General features: G+C 35.8%; 2 protein-coding genes across 3 annotated transcripts in view; one reads left to right on the top strand and one right to left on the bottom strand.

Annotated features, from left to right (window-relative positions):
• LOC111058137 (sodium channel protein Nach) overlaps positions 1-15,692 on the top strand; it is a 475,868-nt gene that overhangs the window by 83,700 nt on the left and 376,476 nt on the right. The window lies entirely within an intron of this gene.
• On the bottom strand, positions 63-14,871 carry LOC111048272 (SUZ domain-containing protein 1). Of its 2 annotated transcripts, none has more exons than XM_022334147.2 (4): positions 14,421-14,871; positions 12,533-12,594; positions 9,339-9,599; positions 63-3,240 (listed from the first exon to the last, which is right to left on the bottom strand). In XM_022334147.2, exons 1-4 carry the CDS (start codon positions 14,523-14,525, stop codon positions 2,850-2,852), a joined length of 819 nt encoding a protein of 272 aa, XP_022189839.1. In that variant the 5' UTR covers positions 14,526-14,871; the 3' UTR covers positions 63-2,849. The 2 variants fall into 2 exon arrangements, with proteins under 2 accessions (XP_022189839.1, XP_039296695.1); XM_039440761.1 differs by lacking the exon at positions 14,421-14,871 and adding an exon at positions 14,276-14,294.

The following is a 15,692-nucleotide window of genomic DNA, read 5'->3' as shown; positions in this document are numbered from 1 at the left end:
ACGTGGATTAGCATGGGTCTACTTTGCGGCGGGCCTAAAAGAGGGGTTAACACGGAGAACCATTTTTACAACAATGATAACTATTTTATTATTAATCGATAGTACTTAATCGACAGTTACACCATTATAAATATCAATATTATTATTAAAATATATGCAAAAACCGAGAGTCTGTTAGAAATAAGTGTTCATAAACCAGTGCATAGGCTGTCAAATTTGGAACCCAGAACCGGAAGTTACAAACCAGAAGTGACCCCAGAAACGGAAGTTACAAGTTGGAAGTGACTCCAGAAACCAATAAAAATGATGTTTCACATCAATGTCAGAAACTATTACAGTACATAGAAAAACTGTACCTGGGGCCTGTTTCATAAAAATCTAGAAGACACTTAATACAGGAAAAGCTGATTTTAACGCCTTCATTGAGCATGTAATAGGAGTGATGATTCTCCTGTAATAGGTGACTTATAAGTTTTATGAAACAGGCCCCTGGAGGTTTCACAAATTAGCATAAGTAGTAATAAAAACTAGAAGTTACAAACCGGATGTAACTTGGATGACTGAGGCCCAGTTGCACAAAAGCCATTTAAATTTTAACCGTGATTAATTTTACAAGAACCAACCAGAAAAAGCCTTTTAGGAAAGACAGCTCCCCTGATTGGTTCTCGTGAAATTAATCACGGTTAACAGCTTTTGTGCAACCGGCATTTAGGGTTATGAACCGAAAATAGTCACAGAAACCAGTGGTTACGAATTGGTAGTATCATAGAGAAACAATAGCATATGTAGATATCCCATGGTATAGGGCGTTTCTGTCGCAGCTTTTACTGTTATCTCAAGCTGATAGTCCACGTAATTCTTTCCTGTGAAGCTTTATGACGCTGGTAGTCTCTCATATTGTGCCGTTCATACACACTTACCCGGTCAAAACAGTAAAAATTGACAGTAACCGGCTTGAGATAACAGTAAAATTTGCGACATAAACGCCCTATACCATGGGATATCTACTTACGCTATTGTTTCTCTATGGTAGTATCTATAAAATAAGTAGTTACAAACCGGAAATAGAAAAAAAAACTAAGGGTTACAAACCGGAAATGGCCGAAAGTACCAGGCGTTACAAACCGGAAATATATACAAAACCAGAGGCTACAAATTGGAAGTAGCCAAAACTAGGGGTTACAAACTGGAAATAATCAAAGAAGCCAGAGTTACAAATTGGATACAACATTAGAGAGTGGTAATTACATATCAGAATTTGATAGTTATAAATTATTCAGTCATAAAAAAATTAAGATGTTGCAGTTGATTTTATACGTTTTTGACTCAACCACCTTGATAATATGGTCCCTGGAACTTGAATCTTTAATTTGGGATGTAATACCAGACACTAGAAGCTAAACTACCCAAAACTATAACTCACAAACCAGTTGTAACATAACATGCACTGCATGTTACAAACATAAATTTAGTTCAACAAACGGGAAGAATAATACTACAGAATGAATGGATACAACAATACTACCTCTACACCATCTTGATCAATTTGAATGTAAAAGAAATGAAAGAAGAACTATTAAATGAAAAGACTAAGAAATTGTCAAAAAACCAAAGATACTTTCTAAGTATCAATAAATCTGTGGTTTTTTGACAATTTCTTAGTCTTTTTCATTCAATATGAATAATTACCACAATATCAACTTCTCAACTACACAAAAAGAAAAAAAAGAAAGGAAAACTGACAACATAACCTGAAAGAAACAATTACTGAATAGAAGATGGTCTATTGTTGTACCCAATCAGTAAAAATGACATATTTCATCCCATGTAAACCAGAAAGGCCATGTACTCAATGTAAGCTTATGTCTCTTGTATATATGTTCAAACATCCAACTCATGTCTTGATAAAATTGATGTGTAAAGATCCTGTAAGGAGTAATTGTATAATTATTTTCTTGTTTGAATGCATTAAGCATTGCTTTTAGTAGTATTGATCTTTCAAAACTACTCTTATAAGTAGGTCTTCAACGTGTCTCTATTTGTAATGCCTGTAATTACAATAATGGCATCAAACTGTGCCTTGATTGTTCAGTTGTTTGATCATTAATAATTTGATTGTATGGTATAAGATGTGGTATCACTCTATAATTGAAAGAATAAAACGTTGATGTTGTCAATACCACTTTAATGCATTCGAAAATTATTTCATCTTACAGAACCAGGTTACATGGTACCTACCACAACTTCAGGTGAACTAATATGTTTGTTATTGTTGAAGGAACAGGAAATTCAACTTTAGGTTATGTGTTGGGGTTGTAAAAGGGAAGGAGAATAAAAAATGTTAGTGGGAATAGGTGGATTAATGATGAAATTAAACATTTTTAACATTACATTTAACACTGACATTTTTCATCCTTCTTACCTTTCACAACCCCAACACATAACCTAAAGTTGAATTTCCTGTTCCTTCAACAATAACAAACACATTAGTTCATCTGAAGATGTGGTAGGTGTTACCATGTAACCTGGTTCTGTAAGAAGAATTATATTAAAGTGCTATTGACAACATCAACGTCTTATTCTTTCAATGTTTGATCGTTGCTTTATGTATGTCTTAACAGCTTGGAACCAGCAGTAACCCATAGCAACCGGAAGTAAACCCTAGCAACAGAAAGTTACAACTTGAAACAGGAAGTAACCCCTAGCAACCGGAAGTAACCTCAGCACCCGGAAGTAAGCTACCGGAAGTAACCCTTTGGAACCGGAAGTAACCCCTGACAACCGGATGCAACCTCTAGCACCTGGAACCGTCCTGCACAACTGGAAGTAACCGCTAGACACCGGAAATGCTACCGTGGCTGGTGGAACTGGAACCCCCGGGTGCCATCCGGGCCACGTGGCTGTCTAATCACTTGAGCACTCCTGAACGCCGACTGATTGCTGAATGAAGGCACAAACTTGGCCGGCGCCAGCATGGCACCAGGGTTGCCAACAGGCGGTGGCATATTGGCGCCGATTGTCATGTGGTGGGGTGGCAGCACTGCGTAGTAGGGTGATGTGGCGTAGTGGACCGGCGTGGTGAGGATTGTGGTGGTCCCCGTTGCAAAGTGGTTGTGACTGATGAAGACGGGCGATTGTGGTGAGAGGGTTGACGTGGTGGTCGAGATGTGGTTGGAAGGTGGTTGGTCCACGTTGTTGCTGGCTGATGGTGGAGTGGGTTTGTTCTGGATTTGGCGAACTCTGTAACAGAGAAAAGGAAGGATTATTAATCATCCCTTATTTATACGAGGGTCATTCAACAAGTAACGAGACAAATGACTAATTTTCAAAAACGGCTAAATTGATCCATATGAAACTTTAAGGACATGAAATTGGTAATCTTGTGATGACATCTGATCAGTTGTTTTATCATATTTCTTAACTAGTAGTTCTGTGAACAGTAGACCTCACGCAGTATTCTCATCCACAAGTGCCTGATTGAAACTATAGACCTTATGGAAATACAGCAATAGACTGGCTTCTCCACACATCCGTGTTAATCACTTGTCAGCTGATTTATGATGAATAATTCTATAGTCTGGTTTTTACTCCAATATTGGCGTATGAAGGAGGCTCCTTTTTCCTTTTATATTATCCTTGAAATGCCAAATTTTCAAAAAACTTGTATAAACGTCGACGCGCAATTAAAAAAGGAACATACCTGTCAAATTTCATGAAAATATATTACCGCGTTTCGCCGTAAATGCGCAACATATAAACATTAAGAGAAATGTCAAACCGTCGACTTGAATCTTAGGCCTCACTTCGCTCGGTCAAATATAATCGCAAATTGACTCAATTAACAATGGTGAGTCCGCTTGAAAATTGCATCATGGAAGAACAAGGCGCCATGATCAGATTTGACTAATCAGTCATTTTGACTCTGGCTCATAGTGGTGGATCCATTGTTTGATCACTGTTATTTAAAAAAAAAAACATTCTCCTTCAGTCTCATACTGATTTTACAACTGTTGACTGATTTGAAGCCTGGTTTCTCTGTGAGTGTCGGTGAGTTGTCTAGGCACCCATCTTGCACAAGTTTTGTTTACTGCAGTTTGTAGTGAATAATGTTATGGACATTTTCAACACTTGTGTTCACTTTTTCACTTATAAATTCAACAGTGATACGCCTATTGCCCAAATTAACGAATAAATTCGATATTCGAGAGAGGAAGTCCCAACTTTGATTGGTTGTCCACTGTCTTGATTGTCACAAACTTTTGTACGGTCACTTTGAAACTGTTCTACCAATTTGTAAACGTTCGAACGATCCAAACAATGGTCTCCATACACTTTCAACATTCATTTGTGGATTTTACTACCTTTCACACCTTCTGTGACTGAAAATCTGATCACAGCACGTTGTTCTTCCACGGTGCAATTCTCAAGCGGACTTGCCATTGTTAACTGAGTCAATTTGCAATTATGTTTACGAAATATGGTGGAACAACTGATCAGATGTCATCGCAAGGTTGCCAACTTCATGTCCTGAAAGTTTCATATGGATCAATAAAGCCGTTTTTGAAAATTAGTAATTTGGCTCCGTTACTTATTCAATGACCCTCGTATTATTTCATCCCTTACTATCTAACTATAAATATAAATATCAAATAAGTAACAAGCTTTGTGTTGAGGTGAACTAGAATAGGGGAGGATTATAAGGATTTCCAACTATGGTTAACCATGTTCTAGGAAATCCTTCCATCTCTGAGAGAGTATGAATCTATAGAAGAAATCAAGGAAGGATATGTAATATATGATATATATTCTCATTATTTTTTGAAACTTTTATTTGCAAAAATTTGGGAGAAGACAACAGGCATAGCCCAAAACTGTCTTCTCCCAATTTTTTACAAATAAGAGTTTCAAAAAAGAATGAGGTTATATATCATATATTAAATATCCTTCTCGTTTCTTGATTTCTTCTATAGATACTCTTTCAGAGATGGAAGGGCTATGGAAGGGATAGAAATAGAAATAGAAATATATTTATTAGCCGATAAATACTTAAAACAGTACAGTGGGCCATGTCACATATAAACATCTCAATATAAAAAAATACATGTTACAACATACCTATAAACATCAATCAATAATTATAACATAACAATTCTCGTAATTATATAAATATATCAGTCAGCTTGGAAGAAATGATTTATAATATCACAAGGGAGATCAAAGAACTCTCCAACACTGTACAGTGGGTTCTCTAAGAGCATCCTTTTCACTTTTGTTTTGAAAACAGATATACTCAGATTCCTGGAACACAGCGGTAATCTATTGAAAGCTCTTATTGATAGAACGTCAGATTGACACTGCAACTTTCTCAATCTTACATATGGAACATCCAAATAATTACTCTGTCTAGTGTCGTGCCTATGCATTTCTGATCTACACTTCAAAGTATGCAACTCATCATTACACTCTGGAGAAACCCAAAGTATGAAATCTTCAAATACTGATGAGGAACAAGATTTTTCAGTCGTCTTAACAGAAACACCACCCTGCTGAGTCGTCCACACACCCAATCAATGTGACTTGTCCAAGTTAGCTTGGAATCCAACATTATACCAAGGAGTTTGACGGTTTCAATTTCATTCGTCACGTTTCTCAGATTAAAAATCATTGTCTGCGTTTTCGCTTCATTCAAAGAAAGGTAGTTAGCCTGGAACCAAGCCGATACATTCTCATAGGCACTGCTCATCTGGGTCCTCAGCAATTCCAAATCAACATTACTGGAGAACAATGATGTGTCATCGGCGTAGCTTACAATCTGGTTTTCCATGCATAGAGAAATATCATTCACCATTATGATAAACAATAACGGGCCGAGTACCGAGCCCTGTGGAACCCCATACTCTATATCACGCGCATGAGAAAAACAACCATCCACACTAACTGTCTGCTTGCGATCCGTCAAATAAGACATCAAAAGCCGATTAACTGAACCCCAACACCATAGTAAGAAAGTTTCGACAACAATATACTGTGGTCAACAATATCGAACGCTTTACTGAGGTCACACATGGTCACACCTGCAAACCCTTTCTTTTCAAAGCTATTGAGAACATTTGTAACAATTTTGTTGACAGCATCTGTAGTTGATCTACCGGTTCTGAATCCAAACTGAGACGACGAGAAGAGACCCTTCTCTTCGAAATATTTCCCTAATGATCTTGCTATCACAGTCTCAAATATTTTTCCAAAGATTGGCACCACCGATATAGGCCTGAAGTTGGCAGGATTATTCAGACTCCCACTCTTATAAATTGGTACTGTTTTAGCATGCTTAAGACAGTATGGAAAAACTGCATCCTCGATACAGTGATTAATACAGGTGGTAAGTGGATACACAACAAAAGATATAACAGATTTAATTAGTGAGCTTGAAAGTTGGTAAATATCCCTACTGGTGCTATTTTTCATCTTCAATACTATGTCGCTAATCAATTCACAAGATACTGGACTCAGCTGAAACGCGGACTCAGGAGGAGGAGTGACATTTATGATTTGTTCAGCAGATTTAGGTGGTTTATTTTTTTTGTATCACGTAATTGCTTGACTGACCTGATAAAGAACTCATTGAAAGTATCAGGTGTTATTGAAATTCTCTCTTTTGTACACTTTGCTGTTTTAGACTCTTCACGGATGATACTCCAGGCTGCTGAACATTTATTTGACGCCTTATCAATTTTGAGTGCATTATATTGTAATTTAGCTTTATTCAGTTCATAACGATATAGTTTCCTCACATTCTTGAATGATTGTTTTTATCATGAGCTAACTGACTTATCCGATACTTGTCATATGCTAACAAAACACAGTTTTTCAAGGTCAATAATGATTGGTTAATCCAAACCAACGTCATCTTTTTACTTGTATCTGACATTTTCCTTATCATTCTCTTAGGGAAAAATTCGTTAAATAGTCGCAGGAATAGGTCAAAGAATGCATTGAAATTTTCTTCTCCACCAGGAAATATAAGAACACCATGCCAGTTGACTGAACTGAAGCTTTGACAAAAATTCAAAATTTTATTACTTGTTATAGGTCTAATAAGTCTAGTTGGACCGCCCAACCTATCATATCTACTTTTAAAATCAGGGGCAATATTGTCCAGCAACACTCTGAAAGATAGAGAATAATGGTCACTTAGAACGAATTTTTTTACTTCTGTGATGTATGAACTGCTGTTTAAATTGGTCGCCACATTATCCAAACAGGCTGCACCTCGAGTTGGCTCAAAGCAGGTTTTATGTAAGTCATTCGCTCTCAAAGTATTCATCAATTCAATAGTCTCTCTGGAATCATTCTCAATTACATTTATATTGAAATCCCCACCAACCACGAATTTATACCCAGTTCTATTCATAGTTAATGATAGCAATAGTCTCTCAAGGCTAGCATGGAACATATTTAGATCACCACTCGGTGAACGGTAAAGTGCTACTATTACTATTCTCTGTACTGGAAGAACTATACACGCAAATTCATGGTTCAATTCTGAGCAAAAATTTTCTACATTTATTTTCCTGGTTGGATAATTAGGACTATCAGAGACAAACAACGCAACTCCACCGTGTTTCTTGTTACTTCTACAAAACGCATTGATCAATGAATAATTTTGGAGTTTGATGAGTTCAAGCTCCTCAGTCTTCATCCAGTGCTCCGAGAAACACAAAATGTCGATCTTTTCCTGTGAATTTATCAATTCCACTTCTGGTGTCTTGTTACGCAAACATTGAATATTACAGTAAAGAATGTTCACACTATTCACCGTACTCAAATTATTTTTTCTTGAATAATTTGATTGTAATGATATTGAAGTTGAAATATCATCTTTTTTAGATCTACACCCATTGAAGGGCTATGCCTGTTGTCTTCTCCCAATCATCTTATATTGTAATAATGATTTGTGATTGTCAATGGAATAAATAAATATGTAGGTATGTCAGGATTGGATAAATGTGTGTTATGTTATGTTTGAAGGGACGGATTCAAGGATCCAAAGGTTCAAAGAGCCTCACATGTCAAATGTAGCTTTATTGTGTGACCCAAGTAGGCCTACGTTAGTTGGGCAAATCAATACCTGTGTCCTTTAAAAGATCCAGGAATCTTTTCCCTATACTAATGTAATAGTGTGAGATTGAGTGGGTATATTGTAGTTGTTTTTTGTGTCTTATTTTTCAGGTTTTTGAACTGGAATGAACTTTGATTCGTACTTTCAGATTTTAGTGTGAGAATATTTGACCATGTTTATTGAATTTGCTAACTTGTTGCTTAGTTGTCGAAATTAAAGCAATTTTCGTGCATTTTTCAAATGCAGTTTCAATTTCTTGTTGAAAAAGCTCCTGTATTTGGGAATTGTACGACCATTGACCTTTTTTTGCAGCTTTGGCTTTTCCACTGGAAGTTATGCTCGTGGAGGGGGAATAATTTTCAGTGAAAAGGTCACAGTTCATATTGAGACGTAACCGGAAAAACATCATGTAACGGTGTGCGAGCCTCGGTCCTCTGAATGGGTCTGTTACCCATCCAGAGGGACAAATTGAAAAGTTTTCCGGTAATCAGAAATTTTGATTTAGTAAAAGTCCGAATTAGATAGAATCAGTAAATGTAAAATTAAGAGGTTAATTGTGTGAGTGAATTTAAGTAGAGTGTAGTAAGTTTCATAACGTCTGAGTTTGTTGTTTTCTTATATAACTCAGAATTTAGTAACATTGAATGACCGAGGCCCGAATTAAATGCAGCAAGTTAGCAGACTCCCAAAATGTGTAGATTGGAATTGAATATACTTTTTTTCTGAATCGATTACTGAATAACTTTGTTTTGTTTGAAAATTTGAGATGTGACAACATGTTTTTATTAAGTAGGAAGTTTTAATTAGCTCAATAAACCTGAAGTTGAATGTTAAGCTTTTTTTCAATGGAGTCCTGGCTCGTAGTTGCTAGTTGCTAAAATAGGTGACAATTAGATAATGATGATAATCTTTGCATTTGAATGAACGAATCCAATAAAAGCTCCCAACCAATCAAGGATTCAAAAAGATTTGATAGTATAATTTTGGTAAATACTATAGAAGAGAAGAAACACCCCCCTCCGTTTACACTAACATCCCATTCATCACCTGGTTGCTTGCAGCCAGAACAAAAAACATTGTTGCTGAATGTAAGTGGATGAAGGTATGACTGAAAGGGAAACCCCCAAAAAGGACCAGGAGATATTTTCAGAAAAATAGTACAGTATGGACTAAGAAAGGATTTCACTATAGAATGAAATTATTTCGTATTTTGACCAACCTCTCCTGGAAAGTGGGCTCCTTCTCCTCAGGACTCTGTGCTTGCCCCAGTATCCTCAGCCTTGCCTCTGCGTACTCCATCTCTCTCTGCTGCAGACTCTTTCGTTGCGGCGCCGCACTGCCGTTCACACAAGTCGCGTGCGACTGGTCGCCTGTCGCCTGCGACTCGCTCGGTCGCTTCAGGATCTTCACGGTCGGCTGTGTCGTCAGGAATCGCGAACGGATGTCGTTGCTATCTAGCAACACTGTCGATGGTTTCAGGCTGGAGAACGACACAATTCATTAAAATATTACAGTAGGCTATGATTATTATTAAACGAAAATTCAAATTAAATACAATAAATCACCACCGAAGGAGGAGGAAGATGGAGAGGAGGGAGAGAAAAAGGAGTAGAAAGAGGAGGATGAGAGAAGAACAGCAACAAGGAATATGATGATGTGGAGGGTATGTAGAGAAGAAGAACGGGACGAGAAGGAGGTGGAAGAGGAGGAGGAGGAGGAGCAGAAGAAGGAAGAGGAGCTGGAGAAGGAGAAGGAGAAGGGGAAGGAGAAGGAGGAGGAAAAGAAGAAGAAGAAAACAAGAAGGAGAAAGAGAACGAGTAAAGAGTATGGAAAAGAAGAAGAAGAAGGGGAAGAAGGTGAACAAGAACAAGAAAATAGTAAGAAGGAATATGAGGATATGAAAAGCGAGTGGAAAGAGAAGCATAAGAAGAAGGACACTGTATGAGAAAGAGGAAGAGGTGGGAAATCATAATAAGAAGATGACAGCAAGAAGAGAAACGGGGATGAGAAGAGCGAGAAGGAGAAGACATGGAAGGAGGTGAAGAAGAAGAAGAAAAATCTGGTGTGGCACACTCATACAACTTTCCTTGCCGTGAAAATTGATCACCTGACGCTAGTGTTCCCGCGCTTCTCAAGTCTACTTATAAACAAAGATCTGAGCAAGCTGGTGACAGGACAATAACGCTGGAGTTATACGTGGTCTGCTATCTCTTCATAGTGAATCATTTAATAGAATCAACAGTTGCCAACAGTTTGCAATTGGATAATCACATTTTCTCGAATTTCGAGCTTATTTCCAATTTTAGGTGAAAATGTTACTGGACATTAATTGTAGAGATTTTCATGTTCAATCTTTTCCACTCGAAATTTTTTGTTTAAATTGTATCTGAAACCTGATAATTGGGAATCTAAAATCAAACTTTGCATAGATGGGGCGGAGCTCCTGAAATTTTTACAGATATGGGACTAGTGGCAGTTGATACAGCTTATCAATGACTATTTTAGGTATAAATTTGATCAAAAACGTTGGAGCCGTTTTCGAGAAAATCGCGAAAACCCCTGTTTTTGACAACATTTTCGCCATTTTAGCCGCCACCTTGAATTGCATTTGATCGAAATTGTTCATGTCGGATCCTTATAGGGGAAGGAGCTTAAGTTCCAAATTTCAAGTCTTTCCGTTAATTGGGAGAAGAGATATCGTGTACACAGACACACATACACTCATACAGACCAATACCCAAAAACCACTTTTTTGGAATCAGGGGAACTTGAAACGTATAGAAATTTAGAAATTGGGGTACCTTAATTTTTTTCGGAAAGCAATACTTTCCTTACCTATGGTGATAGGGCAAGGAAAGTAAAAAGAGGAGGAGGAGGATAATATAAAACACAATAAAAAGAAGAATGAGTGAATAAGGAAAGGAGAGTGAAAAGAATGAAGAGGAAGAGACAATAAGTAGAAGAAAGATAAGGAGTAAAGGAAACGACTAATAAGAAAAAGGAAGATGAAAAGAAGAACAAGAACATGTTGAAGTAGGAGAAATCATTAATCTGGTTGGATTAAACCCAGAATGTAACAAATAATACTGTATAATTATTATTCAACGAAAATCCAAATTAAATTCTGTAGAACACCCCAAAGACTTCTGCTACTGCAAATATTGACAACAGGGTTGACAGCTAGATGGAGATTTGATGAGAGATCCATGAATTATTTACTAGCCCGGGAATCGAATCCGGTACCACCTAATTGCTAGTCAGGAAAGCTTAACCTTACACCAAACTGACAATCTCTGGATAGCAGCGCTCATTTTATACGTGCATACAGCATTCCTGACTAGTTACACTACGATGAAAACAGTGAAAATAAATTTTATGAACAATTGAAAAAGACTAGAATTTATGTATATGAAAAATTCGGAGGATGTAAACTGGTTTTTTGCAGGCTGATGATGCTCATATATATGTTTTTTTTTATTTTAGGTTGGTAATGGAAAGAGCGTGATTTGATGAAATGATTTATAAAACTGAGTGCTGGTTGCAAAAAGCCGGTTAAAATTTAACCGTGATTAATTCCATGAGAGCCAATCAGAGAAGCCGTCTTTTCAAGAACACCTTCTCTGATTGTTTCTCGTGAAATTAATCACGATTACAATTTAACCGGCTTTTGTGCAACCGGGCCTAACAGTTCACAATCTAAAGGTGGGATTCCAAAGCGACGACTTCAACTACTCTATAGTGAGGTCCACGTTATAATGGAAGTGTTTGATTAGCAATGGTTTTGCTGCTATCCTTGTCTATCATTCAACAAAGCGGATAGCGCTATCTCTTTCTCGCTTTGCTTTATTACCAGATCGTCTTTTAACAATGTAGAATTAATAATCATCTTAATTATAAAAATTCATTTTGAAATTATTGAAAAATACAATTTCTTGCTCAATAAAATATAATTGATTATTTTAAACGAGAATTGACAGTTAATATTACATCAATAAACCTGAATCAGCTACGGTCTATAGAAGGCATTGACAAGACAGAGGATCGGCAACGTTTTTCTCCTATCTTTCTTCAATGCCATTATAACGTGGACCTCACTATAGCCGCTCGGCTCTATCAGGACCTCCTATATACTGGACTGTTTACACAGTGACGGTGAACAATGGAATATAACTTAATTCTCACGTGCTCTAATTGGTCTATTCCCACTTAGCCCGGCCGAATGAGTATGAATAATCCCTTTAGAGCTTATGGGAATTATATTTTCACTTTTCACTGTCACTGTTATGTGTAAATCTACCTCCATTAGTCACTGCTAACCTGACAGGTAAATGCCAAAAACAGTATGAATAATATTTGCTCATTATAGAATAATAAAATGAAAATACCAAAGAAAATTTGAATTTTTGTACTCACTCTACATTCTGTTTCTCCGCTGTAGAGATTGTCTTCATTTTGGCTAAATTCCTTTCCAATATCTACAAAAATCAGAACAAACAAATTGAAATATTGCTTCACACACAAGAATAAAATTGTTCAATCATCTATAGCCTACTAAAGGAAAGAACTGGCTTATACACTCACAGGAAAGGAAAGTAATGTTTGACTCATCATCACGTCTCAAACTCAACTACTAGACTGATTACCTGGAAATTTGGCATAAAGATTTTCAATTAACCGAGGATGGTCATAGGCTTATTTTCAATTCTTGAAGATTTAATTACGTCAAGTTTTAAAATAGACCATTGCGGAGCCCGGCTCCGTTACCTGCTAGTTTGAAGTAATACCTATGCAGACAACTGTGTTTTCAACTACCCGCGGACTAGAAATGCCAGTGATATTCCGTCAGTTATTCTATTGAAAGCAGTAGAATTTCAAAAGTAATCGTTCAAGTTACATTGAAGCATGAATCAGCATGAATCCAGTTGACAGCTGATTTTTCTTTTGTAATGATGAATTATATTAAAGCAAATAAAAGCTATCATCAAACATGCAAACCTACAAAAAACAAATCAAGAAACTCTACAACAACAAAATAGAAGCCCTCTACGCTCTTTGAATCATTCAAAAAATGCTGAATACGGCTGTATCAGGGGTACCTCATATTAATATAACTTAGGCCTAATAGTGTTTATAAAATATACATGAGAAGAAGTTAAACATTTCTCTACATAATTTCAGTGTTAAACAGTTTCAAAAACGCAATTGAATAGTAATACAGAAAAAAATAGTAGCCTATTATAAATCCCCCAAAAAATTGATATGAATTTAAAAAATTCAAAAACCAAGAAACCTTGCAGCGTAACTTTTACAAAGGGTTTAAACCCTTTGAATATGCCAAAAAAGGTTGGTACCTCTTAAAACCTTCTTATTACGTATACTAGATCAACCTTGTTTTAATGTGGAAATTGGTGAAGAATTGAAAAGTCTCACATAACCTTTATTTTATTCTATGAAATTGGAATGAAAAGAAGTTTTGGACTGTAGTCTGTTTCTCTGTCCTCAAGTTGATTGTGAATGATAAATAAATAAACCTTAACCAATAGTTGACTAATTCAACAACTTAAGCCTTTTGTTATTCCTATATTCATGTTAAAATTTCAAACAAGAAATCTAAATTTTGTGACTCATTTAGTTCAACGTACAAAATAGACATTACATCTAATATTTACAATCTTCGCAACCTTTCCATTCAAACATGTAACTTTAATTTAATTTAGAAAAGCCTACAAAAATAATACCCTTCAAATGCAGCTTAAAATATTTGGCAAACACAATAATCCTGAAGAAAGAATTCTACTAATCAATACTGGCATTTTATTAATAACTTTGATGGTTATTTATAGGTTTCGATGCAACAATCCTCAACAAACTGTAGGATAAATTAAAAGTTGAATTTTATTGAATTTCAAAAGGCTGATAAATTATTAACTTATTGCTAATTTACCCAGAAACAATCATGTTAAGACACCAAATTGATTTCTATAGAGGATTAGTAAATTTATAACCATGAAATCCTACATAACCCAACTTTTCTAGAACCGGTGAATTTACAATGATTTGGACAAAACTAATAGTAAAGAGACACAGAAATACAATTTTAAGAAATAAAACAACGTCAATTAAACAGATAAATACAGTTTTTACCCTTTTTATCACCTTTAGAACAAAATTGAATCAAGTCACGAAATGGGAACAAGTAGTTTGATATGATTTGCTCAAAAAATTTAGGTAAATTATATTACTGTAATTATAAAAATATTATAATATTAGTTAAAACGAGCAATGATAATAAAAATTGTACCTCATCCGTTAAATCTTCCCAACTTTCTAATTCTTCAATCTCTGCATTTGTCGCCATATTGAATATATGCATGTGAAATCCATTGCCATTATTTTTAATTTCCATGATGTTGGATTTATGTCAACGAAATCAAGCTTTCACTTGACAGGGCGCTTTATTCAAAAAGTTTTTTTGCACTTTGTTGTTGTAAACCTTTGCTTTTCTTGTAATTTATATAAAAAAATAGACAAATCACAAATTAAAAAATACACTGATAAAAACACTAATCCAGTATTTAGTTATGTTTTATATCAGTGTGCGTAGAGAACAGATAGAAAGTATTCTAATAGGAATCTGTGTTAGTTTTGATTGTGTTGTATAATTTGTGTAATTTAGGTAATACAAACAAATTTTGAAGCTATGTTTTTGTCAAGTGGATGTGTATCTCTTCGCGCAGAAGAGAAATGAAATTGTATTCTATTTTTATTTCAAGTAAAGTGGTACAGTAAACATGTGTTTTGATAAAAATAAGTTAATTGAGTTTAAACAGACGGTAATCTATTTTAATTGTTTCAAATACAGATGACAGCTCACAGATTAAGGCCGGGACACATAACCACACCGAGCCCGTCACCACTGTGCCGTCACTACCTCCGTAAACGGAGGTAGTGGCTAAGCCCGCGACACGGTGATGGAGGTATTAGGAGAACACAGTTTAGTTTAGTTTTCGTTATATAACACTACAGAATCAAGCAAAGCTTTGTAGTATAAGACACGTCAAAAGTATTGTTACAATACTTTGTCGTACTAGATAGTAGGTACCTACTAATAGGTACTAAAAAAGTAATATTATAAAACAGAAAAAAGAAGAAAATCAGAACATACAAATGAGTTAAAAATATGCTTGCAAACAGAAATCCCTACATGCACCAACAGTTGAATAAGCTTTCCTCTAAACTGTACGGAGATGCATCGATCAATTTAGCTTTTAGGCTATTGCATTCTTAAACATTTCTGAGCTCTCAATACATTTTATTTCAGTAAAAAGAGAGTTATAAGCTCTTATTCCGCTATAATGTGGCCCTTTTTCTAAGCTTGTTATTCTGTGTTGCTGCGGGTACTGAAGATGGACATATTTTCACACATGCCGTGCGACAGCCGTGTCTCAGTTCTGTTGTGATACTGTTTTAGTAGTCTGATTTCTGAATGTGGTAAACTATTGTTAATAATATAACACTATTAAAAGCTTGTTACATCCGATTTAAATTTATATTTTCAATTTTAAACTAATTA

This window comes from Nilaparvata lugens, chromosome 14, assembly GCF_014356525.2.
Source record: "Nilaparvata lugens isolate BPH chromosome 14, ASM1435652v1, whole genome shotgun sequence".
Lineage (NCBI taxonomy): Eukaryota > Metazoa > Arthropoda > Insecta > Hemiptera > Delphacidae > Nilaparvata > Nilaparvata lugens.
The sequence above is the reverse complement of the archived record's forward strand: the minus strand, read 5'-3'. Positions and strand labels throughout refer to the sequence as shown.